This window comes from Canis lupus, chromosome 6, assembly GCF_003254725.2.
Source record: "Canis lupus dingo isolate Sandy chromosome 6, ASM325472v2, whole genome shotgun sequence".
In the NCBI taxonomy this organism is placed as follows: Eukaryota; Metazoa; Chordata; class Mammalia; order Carnivora; family Canidae; genus Canis; species Canis lupus.
In genome coordinates, this window is record NC_064248.1 from 42,311,180 (window position 1) to 42,331,793 (window position 20,614).

The 20,614-nt window shown below is 41.6% G+C and overlaps 1 protein-coding gene across 1 annotated transcript in view; it reads left to right on the forward strand.

The window, feature by feature from the left end:
- Positions 1 to 20,614, forward strand: part of SORT1 (sortilin 1) — a 66,480-nt gene that overhangs the window by 19,256 nt on the left and 26,610 nt on the right. Inside the window, 5 exon segments of the mRNA XM_025417353.3 lie at positions 3,158 to 3,217; positions 4,863 to 4,936; positions 13,977 to 14,079; positions 14,599 to 14,763; positions 18,363 to 18,436. Of these exon segments, the coding sequence (XP_025273138.3) occupies positions 3,158 to 3,217; positions 4,863 to 4,936; positions 13,977 to 14,079; positions 14,599 to 14,763; positions 18,363 to 18,436 (476 nt within the window).

Consider the following 20,614-nt stretch of genomic DNA (forward strand, 5'->3'; position numbering starts at 1 on the left):
GGGTTTGTCTTCTTTCCATATGTCCTTTTCTTTTCATCTGAGGTTTGGACCATTGTTAGATCTGATTTCATTTTTCTCTTTAACTTTCACTAGTATAAGAATGGTAAAGACTGGAATATAAAAAGTTAATTGCATTTGCCATAGGTGAGTGGGTTTTTTCAGTGAGTTTGCTTTCAAAAGGAGAATGTACTTGGTTATTGGGAAGGGAAGGGGGCTTAGGGGTCGCAAAAGACCACAATTATAGTTAATAAATCTGGCCTCCATTTCCAGAGGAACTCTTTGAATGATAATGAGGTCCATAATGATCCTTTGAGTTGTTCAGGTGAAGCTAGGTGTTGCTAGCGATATCTAATGATCCTCCTCCTACTGTGACTGGGCAATAGGAAAATGTGAGTAATGCCAGTGTGCATTGACTGGGTCAGGTATGTAGGGCTTTGTCCGAAAAGCCAGAGTTGCAAATCCCGATTGGCTCAAGACTATATTGTGGCCTGATCAAGATAGCCAGGACTCCAGAGATACAGGTTATCTTTTATCCCAGTCAGTTGTGACCAGAGCCTTCCTTGGAAAGATAGCCTGTGTTTAGATGACTGTGAGCCCCTGTGGTCTGTCTGGTGCCTGTGGTAGCTCTGGATATTCCTGCTCCTCAAGGAGCTCATTGATGTAATTTCAGACACTATATCCTCACTCAAGAGAACAGGCCGTCTTGCTCTGTGTGGAATATCTTACAAGACACATGGCTGTGTCAGTCTTTAAGCTTCCGGTTCCAGATGTTTCTAGCAGCCCTACTTTTTCTCCAATGCTTAGCCAGCTCACATGTATGAATGGCCTTTCTGTCCCACAGGGCTGTGAGCAGCTCTGGCTGAGCGTTTGGTGGTTATCCAGCGTTTAGTGAGCAAGTCGTCCGTGAGGCCCTGCTTGGACCTCTTACAGAGGTTCTCCCAAGGCTTCTGCTGATCTAGAGGTACTTACGATCCGGGGAGGAGACAGCAGAGGTGAATTCAGAAACCCATTCGGGAGGACCATGAAAGAAGATAGAAGATCAGCAAAACAATTCATGTTTGAAGTCATAGTTCTACAGACTTCTCTCTTGGGGCAATGGCTCAAGTGACCACGTGGCGGGAGTCCCACCATTTATAGACATGTTCTATTTATGGTTTGGGAAGGATGTAGAATCATTGTCAACAAATGCTTAGTAAGTGTGTAAAGTAGCATGGTGGGCACAGAGAATACCAAGAAGTATAAAGTTGTAGCCTCTATTCTAAGGAACTGCTCAAACTCAGAAAGGCAGGGCCTGCTTAAGATTTAAAAACTTAAAAAAGAAAAGATTTAAAAACTTAAGAAGTTACAGTAAGTCTTTGTAGGTGAAAAGCATAATCGTCAACATTTAGCAGAAATCTATACTAAACTATTAACTGCTCTCAGGGGAGTGGGGCTTGAGGTGGTGGGACGTGTGACGGGGAAATGAAAGCTCTTCACTTTTTCCTGTACATTTGACCCTTGAACAGTACAGGTTTGAGCTGCATGAGTCCACTTACATGGAGTGTTCTGTTTGTTTTATAAATGGAGTGCAGTACTCTAAGTGTATTTTCTCTTCCTTATGATTTTCTTTGTAACATTTTATTTCCTCTAGCTACTTTATTGCAAGAATACAGCCTGTAATACCTGTAACATACAAAATATGTGTTACTCTACTATTGATGATATTATTGGTAAGGCTCCCAGTCAACAGTAGCCGATTAGTAGTTAAGTTTTTAATGAGTTGTATGTCAAAAGTTATATGTGGATGTTTGACCATGCTGGGGTGTCAACACCCTTTACCCCCGTATACATTTGTGTATGGCTGGAAATTGTTACCAAGTGTCAGTATTGCCTTTTAGGAATTCTTTTTTTTTTTTTTTTTTTTTCTTTAAATTTTTTATTTTTTATTTATGATAGGCACACAGTGAGAGAGAGAGAGGCAGAGACACAGGCAGAGGGAGAAGCAGGCTCCATGCACCGGGAGCCCGACGTGGGATTCGATCCCGGGTCTCCAGGATCGCGCCCTGGGCCAAAGGCAGGCGCTAAACCGCTGCGCCACCCAGGGATCCCAGGAATTCTTTATCAGTTAAAAAATGGTAGAGACCAGGAGATTATACCCATAATGTTAGCCTTAAATAGCTCTGTGTGATAGGACTATAAATAATTTATATTTTCTTTATTATACCTCCCTAGTTTTTCTATTGTACCTACATTTTCTATAATGGGTATGTATTATTTTATAAATAGAGAAAGTATTTGAAAACCAAAACCCTAAAGAATCCATAATGATCATTATAACTACATTCCAACATGCTTAACATATCTTGGAAATAATATACCAGCTTTCCCTTTTCTTTCTCCTCACTCTTACCATGACTTTTAAGACTGTTCTGTCGTAATTCATCATGCTCATCATTACTATGTATTTATTTTTAAAGATTTATTTATTAGAGAGCAGGGGGAGGGAGAGGGGGAGAGGAAGAGAGAATCTCAAGCAGACTCTGCGCACTGAGCACGGAACCTGACATGGGGCTCGGTCTCGTGACCCTGAGATCATGACCTGAGCCAAAATCAAGAGCCAGATGCTTAATAGACTGAACCACCCAGGCACCATCATCACTATTTAAAGGTGAAGCAGGGCATCAGCTCTTGCTTCTGTCCCTTGTGATTTTGAGTGAGTGAGTTAGCCTAGGAGCAAAAGGAATCTGGCTAATAACTACTCAACTGTACTGTGAAGGCTGCCTAGAAAAATTCAAATTATGCCGATTGGGTTACAATTATATCTGTCAATGTGGGCTGTGATCTCTTGTTTTAAAGCATCCTAAGAATACTTTCTATATCTTTATATTTAGTTCTTTTGGAGAAAGCAATTAGATTATTCCATCTCCCCATCTGGTGCAGTAAGAAAACTCATCTGCTTGGCTTACTTCGTATGTGAGAGAATTAAAATGTCCAAGTTATTTGTAATTTGGGTTAAGTAGTTCAATCCTAGCTCTCCCAGATTTTTCTGGGAATCCGTATCCCCTTATAATAATGAAGTTAATTACTTTGAAAAGAATAGTGCTCTGAATTATTTAAGGAAACCGGAGATCGAAAGACAGATGACAATTCTAAATCAAATTTTTTTTTTCCCTTATAGCATGTGTTTGATGATCTCAGTGTCTCAGTATCCTTGTCCTGGGTTGGCGATGGCACTGGGGTAAGTAGCATTTTGAGTCTGTTAATTCAGTGCGGTGAGAAAAAGATGTTGATTGTAGGAGTTTAAACACTGAATGTTGTTACTTTCTGAAATGGTCTCCAACCTCCGTTGCAGAAAATAACATGTTTGCAGTACAGACTTTCAGGAAGCTGTGATTGGTTTGGTTTTGCTTTAGACCTGGGAACATCTGGTCACCTCCTTCTTCCATAATAGGAAGATAGACACCTTTTTAGTTTTTGGTAGCTGCTTGGCATCAAGATGAGCAAGAAGAAGAAAGAGGAGGAAGAGTGCCATGTGCCCAGACAAGAGCCTCACAATACTTGGGAAGACCCCTGTATAGAAGCAGAAAACTGCACGTCGCACATCTTGGCATTTTTTTTCCTCCAAACTGTTCCTGTGTCCTTTCCTGTGGTTAGCGTTGAAGGACTATGGCGCCCAGGGCTCATAGTTGTTCGACTCCATCTGTTGTCTCTTCTCCTGTCACAGAGGAGCCACTGCCAGGACTGGGGCCATGGAGAAAGAGTCCGTCAGCCCCTTATCCCTGCTGGTATATATGATTTCCCAGTAGGAGGGTGTGCTGAGGGTGGCCTCAGGTCTTGAATCAGGGCTTGGTGTTGCCCAGCTCTATGTCCTTCTGTCTGAACAAAGGCAGAGGAGGCCACAGCTCATACCCTCTGGTATTCTGGTAATGTATATATCCTGGCACTGGGGCACATAACTGCTGTATCAGGAACCAAAAGAAATAGAATTTTAGTGTTGAAAAGCAAGTTAGAAATTTCTTATTTTAATTAATTTTTAAACTTCTGGTAGAATGTCTTTAAACACATCTCCGGTTCTTCTACAATTTGAGTAGCATGCTAATTTCCAGAATGTATCCATTTATCTAAGATAGTTGGTATCTCTAAGGTTTCTTGTTATATGGCTACTTGAGATTCCCTCCCCTCTTATACTAAACTACTATCAGAATCTTTTCCTCATTCATATTTATGTCTAGAAAAATACTTATTTGAAAAATTAATTTCATGGGGAACTAACAGCAAGGAAAGGAAGAAAAGGATAAATATATGTGACATATTGACCTCTGTTAGAACACCCATACTGTTTAAACCTCTGTAAGCAGAAAAAGGGATGATCTTTGCCTGAGACTATCTTACAATTATAGAGATACAAAATAGTTGAACCCTTCCTTTATTATAATGTGTAGTTGATGAGCTCTGCCTCACTACTTCAAAAGTATGTGATGGAACCATTTCAACAAATTGAGTTGAGATCCTGTGTCATGGTGAACCCTAGTAACATGGTCCTTCTTGGTTTTCTTTTTCTTTTTTTAAGATTTTTATTTATTAATTAGATACAGAGAGCGAGAGAGAGAGAGAGAGGCAGAGACACAGGCAGAGGGAAAAGCAGCCTCCACGCAGGGAGCACGACGTGGGACTCCATCTCAGGTCTCTAGGATCAGGCCCTGGGCCAAAGGTGGCGCTAAACCACTGAACCACCCAGGCCGCCCCCTTCTTGGTTTTCTGACATTAGGCTACCACAGAACAGGGTTATTGACGATCTTTTAGATGTTGATTTAATCCCATCACATGCAAGCATGTAACTGGACTATCTTTCTTATTGACTGCATGCTTTTGTCTCTTCCCAGATCATTCTAGTCTTGACTACCTTCCATGTACCACTGGTAATTATGACTTTCGGACAGTCCAAGCTATATCGAAGGTGAGGTGCATAACATGTGGCTGGGGCATTGGCTGAGTAACACATTGTGAATGTAAGTTCCCTACTTTTATAGACATGACGGAGTCTAAAAGTTGATTTAAAGGATCTTCTAGCCATCTTAAATTTTCACCAGACTGTCACACTCAGCACACTGAGTGTCCGTTTAGCAACCTGAAGAAGTATGAAAAGGGATCTAGTTCCAAGGAAATTAGGCTGACCACACTGAGTGGCAAAACAAGAAAGGAAGATGAAGGAAGGTCTGTAGGGGTCTGTATCTCTTCATTTAAATGGGTATTTATTTGTGGGAGGGTAGCATAGAGTTTTAACCATCTTTGTATTTATTGTGAGTTTTTATATCCCTGAAATAACACAAATGGTTTTTATATCCCTGAAATAACAGTCCTTACTGTACCTCCAAATGAGTGTGATTTATCTTACAATAAAATGGATACATATTTTGAGCCCTAAACAGATTGTTTCCAGGTCAGAAGGAAGTTCTCAGGTCAGACCTAACCCAAGTGCGTCATCATATTCACACTGGTAATGATGGTGGCAGTATGTTCAGGAACCATAATCTATACTGTGACATTCACAAAGTTTTAGAGTTGTCTTCTCAGAGGTACAGCTTGGTTAAATACTAGGTTCTTTCCCTTAATTGTAAGATTCGAGACCAGCTAATTCTCAGCAATTACTAATTGTCTTCTCAGTCATTTGTGCCTATCTCATTTTCCCCCCAAGGGACCTAGAGAAGTATGACATGCCAGCAGATGACATAGAAACTGCCTCCCAGGGCCAAGCGATCTCCCAAGAGCCACAATACTCTCTCAGAGTTCCTTCTTTGACTATTGGTCTTGGTCCAGAAGGGAGTGAGTCCATGTTGAAGCTCTCAGATGGATCAGCCTAACCCCCCTTCCCTAGTAGGTATGATCACTGGCTGCTGCTCCTGAGCCTGGATCCAATGCTCTCTGCCCTTCAACACAGCAATGTTGGTTTAAAAATTGGCCAAGAAGGAATTGCCATCTTGAAATTGCTGTATGCTCCATGAAAGCAAGGTTCTTGACTAACTTAGTTCTCCACCAACTGGCCAAACAGCTGACTCATAGCAGGCAGTACATAGTAATTGAATGAATGAATACCTTGGCTTCTCTATAATTTTTAGACTGATGGTATTTTTTATTTGTTTGATAAAGATTGACAATGCATGTAGAATCCCAGTGCTAGAAAGGGCTATAATCTATAGGTGATCTTGTTTATTCAGATAGAACAGTATTTGAAGCATTTCAGACAAATGAAAAGTATCCTGTTTTGAGGAGGGGGAAAAATTGTTTTAAATTTGTAACTTCAGTAACTCTTTCCAGTGTTTAAAAAAACTTGCTGTCATAAAATCTTTCCTTATGATAGTTTTTCTTACCAGTTTACTTTTCATTATAAAAGCAAAACAACTGTATTACAAAACATTTGGAAATTTTAAAAGAAAGAAAAAAATCACCCTAAAAAAGTAAAATGTAATCTTAATTTATTTACACTTTATTATCTTGATTTTTCCCTTTTGTATTATTCATATAGCTACATAGTCTTGGGAAAGAAGCAGTGTGGTCCAGGGTAAAGTTGCCAGATTCTGTTGGCAAACAGGTCTGAGATTGAATCTCAGCACTGTCATTTGCAAGCAGAATGAATTCGAACAAGTCATTTAACCTCCCTAAGTTTTTTGTCATCTGTAGGAGAAAGATGGTAATAATGATCACCGTAGAGCTGTTGCAAGTTGTGCTTTGCAGTGGCTGGCATGGAGTGAGGGCTCAGTGGGGTTAGCGGCTGTCGGCACAACAGTCAGGGATGGCACGTAGCCAGCCTGTGCTGGCACTGCTGCATCAGTTGTTAAAATGAATTTGAAAGCCTTTGGTGCCAGTTGGTTAAAAACGATTGCCTGCCCCCACATGCTTCCATGGCTTCTGCAAATGCAAACATACCCTTGCCCCAGCAAATATTACTAACACCTGGTGTCACAACAGAATATGTCAAACCTATGTCTATTCTGTTTCGTGAGTGCTCGTATATTTTTCATAACCCCTCTACTAGTAACTCATTATTTTTGTTAGATTGACAGAACTTAATCACTATCCCCTTGAACACTTGGGTTGTAACTAATGTTTTCAGTATTCCTGATGCTGCTGTGGTAAATATCACACGTTTGTGTCACAGAAGCTGCCCTCCAATTTTTTAGTAGCAAATGAAAACCTCTTCTCTGATGGATCCCTCCCTGTATGTTGTGAAGGCTACTTGCTAAATTCTTCCCTCTCCAGGTTGAATTATCTTCTCTACCTATTGCCTTGGCCACTTGCTTGCTTGCTTTCTGAATTCACTGCCCCCCCCCCCCGCCCCGCCCTCTACACCACTCTTTAAGCGTTTGGCTAGAACTGGACCTGGCAGGTTCATGAGTCATACCCAGGGGAAGTAGAATGTGTTTTCATGACTCTCTTTCCCATCCTTTTACTTCTCAATTTTGTGCTTTAAGATAGCCAAAAAACCAAAACAAAAGCAGTATCACTAAATGTTACTGTTGAAATAACCTACCAGCCCAAACATCCTATATTTCTCTAGTCTTGTGAGGAACCCTCAACACACACTTTACTAGAAAGCAATCCTATTTGCTTCTCACATGGTCTCAAGTGACTAAGGTTCTTCTGCTTCGTGTTGCACAGCGGGGTTTTTGTTTTGTTGTTTTTTGTTTTTTCCAAGGTCATTTTGAATATTATTTCCTCCCTGCTATGAAGTGAGACCTCTTCCAGAGTTCAGGTGGAAACTGCAAATAGGCCTTGTTGCTTTTCCAGCTGGGCTGGCCACTCTGAAGTGACTCATGGTGTGGAGCATGCCAGTAATGTGTGGCTTCAGAGGGGAGGGGGCAGTTTGATTAAGAGGAGTCATGGATATGGTGAGGTTGCCCAACTGAAAAATGAAATTAAAGCCTGTTGAATCTACTCTGAAGACTCTGTTTTTCACAGTTCTCACAATTATTTATTGGATTATCTTTCTGTACTAAATCTTATGTGGCCAAAGGTTCATTTGGGATTAAAAGAAAAAGCACTTTATCACATGCCAGCTGCTCTGAGTAGTACAGCCCAGAGGCTCACAGGAATAAAACGAAGTTGTGTTTGTTAACTACACCAAGTTAGAAGGAAATATACCTTGATCTTTAGGTTATAAAAAAGAATTGTAGAAAGATTTGGGAAATAATAAATACAGTTCCTAGGCATTGATTAGGTAAAATCGAATAATATATTAATACCTTCAGTTTAAAGGAGTTATATTTAAATAGATGTAATTTTGATTCTCTGTTAAGCAATAATTTATGTAATTGTAAAGTACATTTCCTCTTTCAAATGTGAAGTTAAAAAGGAAATAAACTATATCTATGGTTAAGATGATGATTTGATTTTTGGCAACTGAAAAATGTTTTGCATGCTTTTGTCTGATGGCCTCTTGAGTAACTTTTCATTGTAAGATCAACTTAATCAAACACCACATGTAAGTATGATTCTATACCAAAATTCTGTACCCAGTTGCCATAAAACTATTTCAGGACACCTGGGTGGGTCAGTCAGTTAAGTGTGTGGATTTTGGCCTAGGTCGTGATCTCAGAGTCATGACACTGAGTCCTGTGTCAGGCTTCACGCTCAAAGGGGAGTCTACTTGAGATTCTCTCTCTCCTTCTGTGCCCTTCTTCACCAAATAAATAAATAAATAAATCTTTAAAAAAAACTGGTGCTATTTTATTTGTAATTTTTACTTTGTATCGGTAGTCAAACTTTTAGAAATTAGAGCATATTGTGAGTACTTAATTTCATATTAAATTTTATTCCAGTGTCAATGTAAATTTTTAAGGATGTTACTTGAGGTTAAAAAAAAAAAGTTAATGTAAAGGTATGTAACAGATATTAAAGCAAAACAGGGCAGCCCCGGTGGCGCAGCGGCTTAGCGCCGCCTGCAGCCCGGGGTGTGATCCTGGAGACCCGGGATCGAGTCCCAACGTCAGGCTCCCTGCGTACAGCCTGCTTCTCTCTCTGCCTGTGTCTCTGCCTCTCTTTCGCTCTCTCTGAATAAATAAATAAATAAATCTTTAAAAAAAAAATAAAGCAAAACATAGTGAACTGGCTTATCGGAGACATCTTGTATGACAGCCTTTTTAATGTTATGCTTAGTTCAGTTTTCACTGCAGTAGATTATTAATAATGATTGCATATTTTAGTTACAAGGTGAGCACAAATTACATTACAAAATATATTTTACTGTTTTTTTTTCTTAAAAAGTTTATTAAGATGTATGATGATGGCATTTTTACTACAGCTTCACTTTTATAAACTTAGGGCATATAAAAATCATGAAACTAGGTGATTTTCCTCATTTAGGAAATATTCCCATGAAAATGCCTAGTAGACTTGCCTTGTTAACCAAAGCAAAATAGAGATACCGGATACATACTCATGTTCCTTCTCATTAAAAGTTTCAGGATTTTATTCACAATGTCTTAGCCCTTTATTTTATTACTTGCATTTTCAAAACATCTACAGAAAACATGCATGCGTTTTTCGGTAAGATAAAACAGAATAAAATATTAAAATAAAAAGACATAAGGTAGCCTTAGACAGCTGGGGGTAAAATAAAAAAAGAGATAGAGACTGAGGTATTGGAAGTTCAGCTTAATGTGAATTCAAATTCTACCCATTTTACTGACCAGTCCATGATGTTGGGTCTGCTGTTATGTTGCCACATTTTAATAAGCTACATTCTCCCTGTTGGTCTTTTAACTAGAAATTTCAGTACAGTTGATTTTCATTATTTTACAAAGTCTCCATGAATACTGAATTGGCGAATACTCAAACCATTGCTCCTACGGGAAAGAAAGATTTAGGCTCCTGCAGACCTCTGGTCACAACATTCATTTTTGTTAATTGATCGGTACATAATCTGGTTTTATGCACCTTTCTGTTGAAAGACACCTTATATAATGTATATTGTTGATTCATTAACATTGAGCTGATACCCGGAAGACACTAACTCACGTATTTTCTCCATAAGGCACATCAAAGCCTTCTTGTGCTCAGGAACACTAGCCCTTTAACGCTGTGCTTGGATGCTATTCTAAATAGCAGAATCACCAACAAAAAATGCAAAATGCATGGCACTAAATAGACTGTGAAGAAGATACTTAATGGCAGTATAAGAGCTGAAACAAGAAAGCAGAGGGTCCCCTTTTTGGACCTCAGCTGGAAAAGTGCGTGCTGGGTTACTCCCAATGTTCTTCAGTCTATGCGTGCTTGCAAATGATTGCAAAAGTGCCAAAAGTATTGATTTTAGGGTTACAAATACATTTGAGTGAGTAGTCAAATTTGCAAATATGGAATCTAGAAACAATAAGGATCTACTGTATAAGCTTTGCTGATTAGTGAAAACTACAAAACAGTAGTTTGGGTTTTTTGTTTGTTGTCATCCTTGTTGCTTGTGTGTTGCAATTTCTAGCAACTTAATCATGGTAAAAATGAACTAAATAAACAGAAATGGTTAGGCCTGAAAGCCAACCAAACAAGGATATCTATACTTGTTGGGGTTTTGTTTTGTTTTGTTTTTAAGAGATAGTGAGCAGGGAGGGTTGAGGGGCAGAGGGAGAGTGATGTGTATTTTGTGCTGATAGAAAATAAACCCACTTTATTTTTTTAAAGATTTTTAAAATCTATGTATTTTAGAGCAAGCAAGCAGTGGGAGGGGCAGAGAGACAGGGACAGGAAGGGAGAAAGAATGTCACACAGTCTCCACATTGAGTGTAGAGTGTGATGCAGGGCTGCATCCCAGGGCTCTGAGATCATGACCTGAGCTGAAACCAAGAGTTGGATGCTTAACCAGCTGAGCCACCCAGGTGCCCTAAATAAAGCTACTTTAAAATCAGGTGTTAAGGGCAGCCCAGGTGGCTCAGCGGTTTAGTGCCGCCTTAAGTCCAGGGCCTGATCCTGGAGACCTAGGATCGAGTCCCACATCAGGCTCCCTGCATGGAGCCTGCTTCTCTCTCTGCCTGTGTCTCTGCCTCTCTCTCTGTCTGTCTCTGTCTCTCATGAATAAATAAAATCTTAAAATAAAAATTTTAAAAATCAGGTGTTCTATTAAAATATATTCCTTGGACTTATGTGGCCTTAACAGAACCCTACATAAATCCTAGCAGGTCACTACTAGTCCATTGTGTTCCAGTTTTTTTTTTTTGTAAGTGGCTAAAGTAGTGTTGTTGCAGATGATTTTTTTTCCCTCAGTGTTGCGCTCTTTTTCTGAAGGGCAGGGATGTGTTTGTTGTGCCAAGTTCTTAAAAAGCAAGCAGGCTTGCCAACAGGTCTGTGGAGGCTCCCTGGGGATGTCATGAAGGAGGGGAGATTTGTAAGCTGGTGATAAGCAAACCACTACAGTAACCCTATTAGATGGTTGGTTGTCTGAGCGCTGATGATATGTACATCATAGAGCCAGGGATTGTTTATGCATATCCCTTTGACCTGTTATCCAGAGGATAAGAACACTTCTTGTACTCCAAAGCCAAGGAAAGGGTAGTAAAGAATCAGTTGGGTAGTGTCTCATCCCTATTTTGTTTAGGTAGAGTAAGACAGCTTAAAGTTATGTGTATTTTACTCTACATACTGTCGAGGACCCAGGCAAATGCTCAGAGACTCTGCCTTCCTCTCTGTCTCCAGCTTCCTCTCAGCCCATCTTTACTGCCAGCCCACCAGCCCGGACAAGACTGTGGAGGTCTACACGTTGTAAGAGAAAAACTAGGGACACCCGGGTGGCTCAGCAGTTGAGTGCCTGCCTTCAGCCCAGGGCGGGATCCTGGAGACCTGGGATCGAGTCCCACATCGGGCTCCCTGCATGGAGCCTGCTTCTCCCTCTGCCTGGGTCTCTGCCTCTCTCTCTCCCTGTGTCTTTCATGAATAAATACATAAAACCTTTTAAAAAGAGAGAGAGAAGGACACCTGGGTGGCTCAGCGGTTAAGCATCTGCCTGCAGCCCAGGGGGTGATCCTGGAGACCAGGAATCGAGTCCCACGTCAGGCTCCCTGCAGGGAGCCTGCTTCTCCCTCTGCCTATGTCTCTGCCTCTCTTTCTGTGTCTCTCATAAATAAATAAATAAATAAATAAATAAATAAATAAATAAAATCTTAAAAAAGAGAGAGAGAGAGAAACTCCTCACAAATAATTAAAAGCTGCCTCTAGTATAGGACTGAGAGTTAAGAGACTTGCATTGTAGTTTCAATCTTGCCCTGAATTAACTGGTTGGCTTTTGACAAATAATTGCCTCCTCTTGAACCCTCATCTGTGAGATGAGGGAGTTGGACAAGATGTTCTCCTTAGTCCCTTGCATCTCTCGTGTTCTGCATTTCTGTGATTCTTTATTTGTTGAGGCCACTACCAAAATTGGTTAGGTCATATATATATTCTATCAGTGAAGACCCCTGAACATTACATTTATCACTTGGAACTAACTTGCACTATACAGTGGTCTACACTGATGAACATTTAGATTTATTTTTAAGATTTTACTTATGTATTCATGAGACACAGAGAGAGGCAGAGACATAGGCATCTGGAGAAGGAGGCTCCCCACAGGGAGCCTGATGCAGGACTTGATCCCAGGACCCCGGGGTCACGACCTGAAGGCAGACATTCAACCACCCAGGTAACTCTGAACATTTAGATTTAATGAATACTGAGGGTTTGCATTCTATGTCGTGTTTTAGCAGACTGCACACAGTATTAAACCCGTCAGAGGCAGATAGCTACTGACTTTTGCTTTTAGTTTTCAAAATCTAAACACGAAATTCTCTCAAAAATATTGTTGGAATGAACTTTTTGGGAAAAGCTTGGACTACCGAAGAGATGAGATTAATTTGTTTGTTTTCCTTAGCTGTGTTGTGTGCACGGCGAGCACTCGAGACCAGTGCCTGGTACAGCAACCTCTGGGAGTGGGGGTATTTTGGGACTCCTGCTCCTTAGCTTACAGCTTTATCATGAGTACTGTGCGTGAATAGATTAGTTAGGAGGCCTTGGGCTATATTTAGCAGACCTCCCAACCCAGACCAGCTTAAATAATAAGAGAATTAATGGCTCATAACTAAATACAGAAGAAGGATGGGCTTCAGCGTTGATTTAATCCAGTGTCAAAGGCTCTGCTTCTCCGGAATTCCAGAATTCCCTCAACAGTTCTCTCCACTTATGTTGGCTTATTTTTCAAGTTGTGCTCTGTGTCAAAATGCCTGTAGTAATTTTTTGCTTTGTATTCACATATTATAGTGTTGAGGTTTCTCGACCTTTATATTACTGACATTTGGGGCCAGATAATTTTTTAATTTTTTTTCTTTTTTAAAGGTTTTATTTATTCATTTGAGACACAGGCAGAGGGAGAAGTAGGCTCCCTGCAGGGAGTCCAGTGTGGGACTCGATCCCCCCCGACCGGGATCACACCCTGACCCAAAGGCAGATGCTCAACCGCTGAGCCAGCCAGGCAGCCTCAGAGAATTTTTTTCTTATTGTGAAATCATCCTGTGCATTGTAGGATATTTAGCTGCATCCCTGGCCTTTACCCATTTGATGCCAGCAGCATCTTACCCCTGCGTTGTGATAATCATGAATGTCTCCAGACATTGCCAAACGTTTGTGGTCGGGTTGGGGGATGGCACACAAAAATGCACTGATTGAGAACCACTGGTCTAAAGGAAGATCATTTTGTTAGGTGTTTGTGTTTCCTCAAAGACCCCAGAATTCCCCTTATTGGCTCAACCTGGGCCACTCCCCATTTCTGACCCCATCACTGGGAAGGGGGTGGAATTTCCTTCAGACTAATCTGCCCACCACTGGAGCTAGAGATGAATCAACTCCTCTGAGGCAGGTAGCTGTTCAGAGGAGAGCAAGTGCCTCAGCAAAGCCAGTGGGAAGGGGTAACGGAAGCCAGGCAGGAGCCCAGGAGCGTCCTTGACCACTGCGTACTAAATGTGTCTTGCTTTTCTTCCTCTCAGTGAAGACTATGGAAAGAACTTTAAGGATATTACAAATCTCATCAATAACACCTTCATTCGGACTGAGTTTGGCATGGCTATTGGTCCTGAGAATTCTGGAAAGGTGAGACTCATTCATACGCATATGAAGCTGCACTTGATACCACATGCAGGGCTGTCATGACAATGTTGGAGTGATCCAGTTATATACAGTGATGGATTTAGTTTGCTATTAGTATGCTTTAAAATTAAACATAATTTAGTGTTGTTCACAAAAGAATGGAATTCAGCACACAGGTTCTTTTTTTTGGTCCCTGGCCAAGAGCCAGCTAAACTCTTTGTAATTATGTAGCAGTTGTTTGGCATCACAGCTCATAATCCGCAAGACAGCATTTTAGTCTTTGGGCAGCTAGCTCATCGCAAACTGAGCAGGCTATATTCGTGGTTATGACCCACTATTTCAATCTAGGATAATATTTGTTATAAGACTAATCCTTGAATAGTACAGTACACCAACTAATCTGTTTTTATGACTCTTCTTTTGGAAATTTTCTTAAACACATATCTTGTGAAAATGGTATAAGAACTTCCTGTGCTTTTATAGTATTATACTCTGAATCTGAACTTTTTTCTTCCTAATCAGGTGATTTTAACAGCAGAGGTATCTGGAGGAAGTCATGGAGGAAGAATCTTCAGATCATCAGATTTTGCAAAGAACTTTGTTCAGTCCAATCTCCCTTTCCATCCTCTGACTCAGATGATGTATAGTCCTCAGAATTCTGATTATCTTTTAGCTCTCAGCACTGAAGTAAGTATAGTTGAGGAACTTGTCTTGCTTTTTCTCATTTTTATAGGCTCAAATACACTGTTTTAAAAGAACCCTTTATGAAATGTCTTTATATTGGGCTGCTTTCTAGTGACTTCGTAAAGCATGAATTTTGTATTTTTTTGCATTTTTTTCCTGTTTATAAAGGGCACAATTTTCATGTGCTACCTCTTCTAGACAAGTATGATATCTAACTGTCGTTACATATTTTTTTTAAGTAAGTGGATATGGTGTGCTATCGGAGTAATAAACTAGAAAACAGTTGAGTGTAATCATTCTTGTGCTTCAAGATTGTCGGACTCTTGACGGTGGTTTTCCTTCCCTACAGCCAAACCACATCTTTGTAATTGTTCTTGTTAGTTCCCAGTATATAAAGCATATTGATTTCTGTCTTTGATACTCCTATATTAAATATCCAGAGTTTTAAATCTCTGCATCCCCTACCATATTCCTATACTGTCCCCAGAAATCTGTGTTGTCCCCCCCCCCCCCCCAGCCCTCACACCTCTCCTCTGAAAGTTCTCTGGGGAGCACGTTTCACTTTTCCTTTCCTGGGGGACTAGTGTCCTTTACCATGGATTTTAAGGACCCAAAGTTGCTGAGTTGCTAAACTATGATAATCATAATTATACTTTACGCTTACATGGCTCTCTCTCACCTTATTTCTTAGGGCATGGTCTCCTGACCAGCAACATCAGAGAAACCCCTGGGAAACTGGTTTCATTTGCAGTTCATAGGCCCCAATCTAGACATGGTCCATCACTGACTTTCGGTTTTGGGGTGGTTAGTGTTTTTAACAACCTTCCCAGTGGAGTCTGCACACAGCAATTGGAGAGCCACTGCTGTGGTGACCATTGAGGGGACAGAAACTTGACCATCGATTTGGACAAGTCGGGCTGAGCAATGGGGTGACCCAGGAAGTGTGAAGTGCGCTGGAAGAGTGGTCTGGGTCTGGGCCTTCTGTGTGCAGATATTTGAGCAGAGGGAAGGCTGAAGACTCAAGGAAGGTCACAGTTAAGTTTAGCCAGAGGAGGCTAGAGGAAGGAAACTAGCCTGCCGGGTAGGCTTCAGATCTTGAAGCAACAATTCCAGGAAGCTGACCGCCAGCAGCTTGAGCTACAGGCCCTTCAAGGGTACAGAGACATCCTCTGAGGAATGGATAGAATCACCAACCCCCCTTTGACCACCCCATCGCCCTTACCTGTATGTTAAGATCATTGAAACATGTTCTCCTCAAGAAGAAGTAGCCTGGGCAGCCCAGGTGGCCCAGCAGTTTAGCGCCGCCTTTGGCCCAGGGCGTGATCCTGGAGACCTGGGATCGAGTCCCACATCGGGCTCCCTGCATGGAGCCTGCTTCTCCCTCTGCCTGTGTCTCTGCCCCTTTCTCTCTCTCTCTCTCATGAATAAATAAATAAAATCTTTAAAAAAAAAAAAAAAAGAGGTAGTCAGCCACAGTTGGCTTTTATACCTCAAGTTTCTTCCAGTTAAAGGCAAGTTGGAAGTAAAAATAATCAGGTTGGGGCACCTGGGTGGTTCAGTTGGTTAAGTGTCCCGCTCTTGGTTTCGGCTCAGGTCGTGATCTCAGGGTCGTGAGATCAAGCCCCTCATCAGGCTCTGTGCTGTGCATGGAATCTGCTTAAGATCCAATCTCTGTCTCTCTCTCTCCCCCCCACACTTTCCCCCCTCCCTTCCTCCCTCTGCTCCTCCCTCCGCCCTGCACTTATGCTTACTCACTCTCCAATTCTTTAAAAAAAAAAAAAAAAAAAAAACAGTCCAGAAGACAGACCAATAGGTACTAAAGTGCAGATAGATGATACCAGACCCTTTCCTATTTCCAAGTAGAATTGGGTAAATCAGGAATGTGGGGAGGTGAGTATTACCAGAGGAGAAAGGAATTACAGAGGAAGAATGGTGGGTGAGAGTGGGGGAAGCACTGCCTAGATCAGTCCCGTTTAATCGCAGTTGTTCGGGGACACTTCTCTCCCGCCCCCGTGGGGTCTGGGCCCAGGAGGCTTGTGTTGCCAATGTAACTGACATTGTCTGTCTTTACCTAAGTCTCTGCTACATTGGAAAATGTTGACCAGTCTCTTCTTTTGGGAACTGGGCTTGCTTGGCCTCTGTGACCTCATTCCTTTGGTTCTTTCTTACCTTCTAACCTTTCCTTCCTGGTCTCTATCGTAAACTCCTGTCAACCTCTTCCACTCTGACCATTTGAACTGCCGTGGTTATATATAAGATCTATGTTTCTGACTTCCTTCTAGGGCTCCAGATTTGTCTTGCTGCTCCCCTGTTGTGCGCGTGCGTGCGCGTGTACACATACACACACATACACACTCATACACTCTGCCCTACAGCGGGGAGCTCCCAGTTCTACGGAATCTAGTTCCTAGATTCTTTCTGAGCCTATTCCTCATAGCTGTGGTTTAGGGCCTCACTAACTTTTTTTTTTTACATTTTATTTCTTTATGTGAGAGAGGCAGAGAGCGAGCATGAGCGGGGGGGGGGGGCAGAAGGAGAGGGAGAAGCAGCCTCCCTGCTGAGCAGGGAGCCCAACATGGGTCCATCCCAGGACCCTGAGATCATGATCTGAGCTGAAGGCAGACGCTTAACTGACTGAGCCACCCAGACCTCACTAACTCCTAATGAACTAATATAGAACCACTTTTTCACTACTTTTCCTGCCTCTGGTCTGAAATCCATTTTTCCCATTGCCATCCAAGTATTCTGCCTTTAAAAAAGTAAAACCAAGGGGCACCTGGGTTGCTCAGTCAATCCAACTCTTGATTTTTGACTCAGGTCATGAGCTCTCGGGCTCTTGAGATCGAGCCCTGTGTCAGGCTTGATGCTAGTCATGGAGCCTGCTTAAGATTCTCTCTCTCCCTCTGCTCTTCTCCTCCTTACCCCCCATTGCACATGTGCATGCTCTCTCTCTCTCTCTCAAAAAAAAAAAAAGTAAAACTGAGGGCCAGTTCACAGAGCGGGCCCTTCTTTGCTCACCTTGGAATTTGTGCTGCATTGGTGTCTAAAAGCTTTTAGCTCCTTGCCCATGCTGTCATGTGTTCTCACCTCTCACCTTGGCTAGTACTACTGTGTATTCATGCAATAATATTTCATCTCCCCTATTTGCCTTCTTTTGGTTACACTCCTCATTATTTAATACTAGTTCCGCTGTCTTCACAAACCATCCAATGCAATGTCACCCGCTTCTTATTCCCACCCCAGCAACCATGTTTTCATAACTTACTACATAACTTACTACATCATATCAAACTACTTCTCCCCGCCCCTTGTTAAACCCAGAGCTCCTTGAGATCCTGGGTATATTTTGTCTTTGTATCCCCAGTGCAACATCTAAGACAGTGCCTGGCTAATAGTAGGCACTTTGTAAGTGTTTGTTCTTCTGAACTTCGAAAACCCTGAAGGGGTCCCCATCAGTGATGGGGGGAGGGTGCAGGCAGCTTGGAGGGAACTTCAGCGTGTGTTTCACTGCCCTGAATGATTAGATATGAATTATTAAAGGTCGTATAAGCAGCTGCACAGGACAAAGCTAGAATTCTGATAAATCCTTTATAATATTTCAGAATGGCCTGTGGGTGTCCAAGGATTTTGGGGGAAAATGGGAAGAAATCCACAAAGCAGTATGTTTGGCCAAATGGTGAGTAACAGAAGACTCTGTATGTGCAGAGCCCTAAACCTTTCCTGACAGTGCTGCCAAAAGTCACATGAATAAATATTGAGCACTTATTCTCTGCCAAGTACTCCTCAGGGTGCCATAAGGGATATAAGGGGGGAGGGGTATGACACAGATCTTGACCTGGAGGAGCTTCTAATTTTGCTGGGAAAGAATACTTAATCTCACTAAATGTTAGAATATAAAGCATAAAACTAGGCACGTGACGGAGTAGCTGCTGCCTGCAAAGGTTTATTCTCCATAAATGGTGACATCAGTTGGAGTAGCATAAAATACAGCTTTGATTTGGGGACTTACGTATTTCCCTGTACCCAGATTTATATTCCTTCATCTGAAGATCCATTTCAGTTGTGTGGAATGCAGCAGGGAATCAGGAAGAAAGCCCAGACAGCTTCCAGACCAGCAGAGTCACGCTGTCTGTGCACCAAAAATCCTTCACTTCTCTCAGTGGAACACCCCACCACCACCACCTGTGCAGTGGAGGGACTCTTACTTGGGAGTCAGGTCACCTTTGTTCTAAACTGGACAGTCAGTGGCTTAACATATCTGGGCTTTCATTGTTACCTTTTATGAAGAAAGATTTATTGGGAGAGTTTAGGAGTTGGTTGAGCAATAATTGAATTAAAAACTTTCATAGCCAAAATTCTGATTAGGCTCACACTCTTGTTTAGAGCCTCTTTCTTCTTTCTCTTTGACTAATTTTAGCACATTTGTTAGTCTAGTTTTCCTGTTGATAGCATATTGGTGCCAGAGGTTGGGTATGTGAGTGCTAACAACAAGCCCATGCCAGCATGAGAAACCTCTGCCTGGGAGCCTCGTGGAGGTGTAACTGTACAAGCAGAAACAGACTCTGATGGGATGTGATGATTTAATGCTAGACCAGGAGAGCACACGGACCTCAGTAACTTCTAATGGGAACACTGTGTTGTGGTTCCATATGGTTGATGCTCATGAATGTGACCCATAGTCCCAAGGAAGAATTTAATATTTAATGGCCTCTAATGGCCTCTACTTAGGGAGTCAGGGAGATGTGTAATACAGACATTGCCAAATATATCTCCTGAAATTAAAATACTAAAAAAATACTGCTTAGAGTAGCCTTTCCCCAGAAACTCTTGGTAAAATGAGGTCTGTGCTGCCCTGCTAGGATACACATGCTACATCTGCATTCATTCTGTGTATTTTAAGGAATGTGGTTTGTGCCTTATATGGTCTTATCAGGAAGGAAGGAATTTTAAGATTACTAAGTTAACAAATTACTTCACTCTCGATGGATCTAAAGTATATAGGGTGTGTTCAAGTAAGCCTAAAATAAATTTTGGTCATTAAAACTAACCTTGATATATATCACACTCCACAGTGTGCACTTTAAATGTTATATTTCAATTATACCACAATAAAGCCAAAAGAAACCAACAGAAAACTCATCTTTAAAACTAAACATTTAGGGATCCCTGGGTGGCGCAGTGGTTTGGCGCCTGCCTTTGGCCCAGGGCGTGATCCTGGAGACCCGGGATCGAATCCCACGTCGGGCTCCCGGTGCATGGAGCCTGCTTCTCCCTCTGCCTGTGTCTCTGCCTCTCTCTCTCTCTCTCTGTGACTATCATAAATAAATAAAGAAAAATAAAATAAAATAAAAAGGTAAAAAAAAAAAAAAAACTAAACATTTAGGGCAGCCCAGGTGGCTCAGCGGTTTAGCACCACCTTCAGCCCAGGGCGTGATCATGGAGAAGACCTGGGATCGAGTCCTGCGTCGGGCTTCCTGCATGGAGCCTGCTTCTCCCTCTGCCTCTCTCTCTGTGTCTCTCATGAATGAATGAATGAATGAATGAATGAATGAATGAATAAATCTATCTATATCTGTCTGTCTGTCTGTCTATCTATCTATCTATCTATCTATCTATCTATCTATCTATCTAAACATTTAGAGGCGCCTGGCTGGTTCAGTCAGTAGAGCTGCAACGCTTGATCTCAGGGTTGTGGGTTCCAGTCCCACGTTGAGTGTAGAGATTACTTAAAAAATTTTTTAAATCTTTAAAAAAAACTAATGGTATTTTATTTTGTATCCAATATTTTTTTTTTTAAAGATTTTATTTATTTATTCATGATAGTCACACAGAGAGAGACAGAGAGGCAGAGACA